The 3,434-nt window shown below is 35.4% G+C and overlaps 1 protein-coding gene across 1 annotated transcript; it reads right to left on the reverse strand.

The window, feature by feature from the left end:
• Nucleotides 1-343: 343 nt before the first annotated feature.
• On the reverse strand, nucleotides 344-1,177 carry LOC127137525 (U11/U12 small nuclear ribonucleoprotein 31 kDa protein). Its single transcript, XM_051063984.1, has one exon. It carries the CDS (start codon nucleotides 1,175-1,177, stop codon nucleotides 344-346), a length of 834 nt encoding a protein of 277 aa, XP_050919941.1.
• Between the last annotated feature and the right edge of the window lie 2,257 nt (nucleotides 1,178-3,434).

Consider the following 3,434-nt stretch of genomic DNA (forward strand, 5'->3'; position numbering starts at 1 on the left):
TAAATAAGAGACTCGTCTGTCATCATTCATTAACTATGAAAATATGGAATACACAAAAATGCTCATCACCAATTCACCACCACTATCACTAATTACTACCACAATAACTAATAACTAACATGTGCTTGTGATCAAAACCATAAACACATCCAACCAAGCCAACAACATATAAACAATTTCATCAATTACACCATATCTTGATAAAAACAAAAAATTGCCATTTAGATCTATGAAACACTGGCACATATATAGACACGACACACAGGACTAGTTGAATAATGCGGTAATGCGGAATACCAAACACACACCTTCAATCTGATGTGTCAATGCTACATAGTCACGATCAATCATCATCATCATGATCACTCTCATCACTGAAATACCCAGCTTTCTTCCCTTTCTTCTTCGTCTTGTTGTTGTCCAAACCCTCATCATCATTTCTGTTTCTCCCCAGCAACCTTTCACCCGCTTCATCATCCACAACAGAAGCCCAATTATCGTCAAACTGCTCCGCAGCAATCTGACCACCCTCCTCCTCCTCCTCATCACCTTCCTCCTCCCCATCCCTATCCCTCAGCCCACTAAATCCCTGTCGCGGCTTCTTAGGCTGAGGCCGCGGCCTCGGCCCCAACTGATTCTTAGGACACTCATACGACAAATGACCATGCCCCCCACACTCATAACACAAAGCAGTCTCAGTATTGTACACGCGCTTCCGAATAAACTCCGGAGCACGTCCATTATCAGCAGTAATAGTAGCAGTTAGAGTCCTTCCATTGAGAATCTTCTTATTCATCTCCGCCACGACGCGTTGGGCGTCATTACGAGAAACGAATTGGACAAACGCGACACCGCGGCTTAGGCGCGTGTGACGGTCTTTGAGAACGGTTACACGCGCAATGCGGCCGAAAGTAGAGAAGAGCGTATGGAGATCGGAGTTTGTTAGGGAGTAATCTATATTAGAAACGTATAGCGTCGATTTTGATGGTGCTAAGGGTTCACCTGTTTTTCCTATTGATGATCCTTTGTTGTTCGGTTTTGATTGGGGTTGATTACTGGATGTGGTGCCAGTGGTGGTGTTGGGGGTTGAGGACGAAGCGCAGTAGCGGTAGTAGAAAACGTCGTCGTCTTCATCGTTGTCGCTGTGTTTTCGTTTGTGTTTCTTCTTGCTTGACATTTTTTTTGGTTCAGGTTTTTTGTTTCCGGCAACGGCATTCGGTTTCCGGCGAAGGAATTAGTTCTCCGATGCTTCTTTAATCTATAGGGGAAATCTGAGAGTGGAGAGATTCTATAATGCGTTTGAGAAACCCTAGACAAGTGAAGCGAAACTCCAAGCGGATCTGGACATGGATCCGGATATTTTGGATTGGTTTTATATATGGTTTTATCCATTCTTATTTTTTTATAAGCAGTACTATCCATATGTAAATGGACAACTTGCTCACCGCCAGAGTACTTGTAAAGATAGCATAAAACTAAAAATTATAATGTTTTAAGATTTTTTTATTTAATTGGTCAGCCACCCATCTGCATATATAAATTTTAATAATTTTTTGTTAGTATGATGCAGATTTTTTAAGACAAAAATTTCTAGTTCGTTAGATATACAATTTTATTATATTATTTTAGATTATATTTTAATATCTTAAGATAAATAGAGTTATTGAAATTTAGCAAAAATAGAATAGAGTGAAATAGAAATTTTATTACTTTATTATTTGAATAATTAGCGATAAAAACAAAGTAACTTTTTGATTCTGCTCATATAAAAGAGAAACAATATTGATGGAAAGTGATGAAAATTTTCATTCTGCTCATATTAAAGGGAACAATACTCGTAGAAAGTGATCAATACTAGTAGAAAGTGATGTAATTTTTTATTCCTCATATCTAAGGGAAACAATGCTAATGAAAAGTGATGAAATGAAATAAAATAGAATAATAAAATTTTATTATACTGGATCTGATTTTAATTAACTCAAACAATGTAATCTTATTCTATTTCATCTCATATCACTTCATATCATCTCATTGCATCAATTTAAGCAAAACCTTAGTCTAATAACTTCAGTTTCACAAAATTTAAAAACTCTTATGTAGAATTTGTCCAGAATTGAAGACGACTCATCTCTTACTAGAAACTCAACAATTAATTTGTTTTCAAAAGTAATGCTTTATTTATAAGCTTAGATTATGTTTGGACATCTTAAAATGAAGATATAAGAATAAAAATGAACATAGTGAATCAACAAAATTAGAAGTACATACGATTAAAATGCATCAAAATCGATGACATCTTTTTAAATTTATTGAACTTTTCGCATTAGACTTTTTTCTATTGTATTATTTTTCAACATCATTTAATTTCTAGAACTCATGCATCCTATCCAAAAAAGAAAAGTTCTCACTCAGATGTTTCTTCCTTAAGACGTTCTCTCCATTCTACGAATGTTGGTGGTACAGGACACCCTCGTTTCAAATAAGCTTGTATAAAATGCATCTTAGTAGCAATCTGTCCAATCAAGACAACCCGGCCATTTAAATTATTTGGAGGGCAACATAGCAGAGGGAAAACGATTTACGAAAAACTATGTCTTGTAAACTAAACTAAAACTCAGTCATATACATTTGATATAAGATGACTCATTTCAGAAAAATTCATCCACTTTATTGTCGTTGTGGGGACACCAATTTCACTAAGAATCAAAGGATTTTGAATAGCTTGTATTTGTGCATTAGTCATATAGAGTCGCATGTAATTGTCGCACCTCAAAAAAAGATGATAATGCGATCCCTCGCGATAGGACGCGGAAAAAAAAATGTTGTTCGAAACAGAGTCGCCACCGAACTTTATTTATTCCAATGAAGGAATAGGAAAATATCGAGAAAACCTTTAGAAATAAGAATAATGGTCGTCGCAACCATATTCGGGTTCGGGAGTCGATTACGCAAGGGGAAGGTATTAGTGTAACACCCCGATGAAATAAGGCTAATTATTTAATTTAAATTAATATAATATTTATTAATTTAATTAATTAATTGGGTTATTTTATTATTGGATTATTATTATTATTATTTTGGAATAAGAATATAAATTGGAAAATATATATGTTGGAATTAAGGAAAAAGTCCCATTTGGAGTAAAAAGGTTTTTACGTGAAAAACAGAGAAGCGATCGTGAAAGAGGAAAAGGGCAAAGGCAGAGCAAGAGGAAGAAGGTTGAAGAAGGAAGAGCTTGAGCTTAAAGATTTGCCGGATTAATCAGGTAAGGGGGGTTTATCGTTGATTAATGGGTATTATGGGATAATATGTAATGGGTAGTGATAAGCCGTTGATTTGACCCTAATTGGGATTGTGCATGTTGGAAAATTGTGATGAATAAGTTGTGTAAAATCTGAAATTTAATCGGTAATTAGATGGGTAGTGTTTTCCCG

Source organism: Lathyrus oleraceus, chromosome 4, assembly GCF_024323335.1.
Source record: "Lathyrus oleraceus cultivar Zhongwan6 chromosome 4, CAAS_Psat_ZW6_1.0, whole genome shotgun sequence".
Classification (NCBI taxonomy): domain Eukaryota; kingdom Viridiplantae; phylum Streptophyta; class Magnoliopsida; order Fabales; family Fabaceae; genus Lathyrus; species Lathyrus oleraceus.

Coding starts and splice junctions, on each gene's coding strand:
- LOC127137525 (XM_051063984.1), bottom strand. CDS start 1,177: ATGTCAAGCAAGAAGAAACACAAACGAAAACACAGCGACAACGATGAA.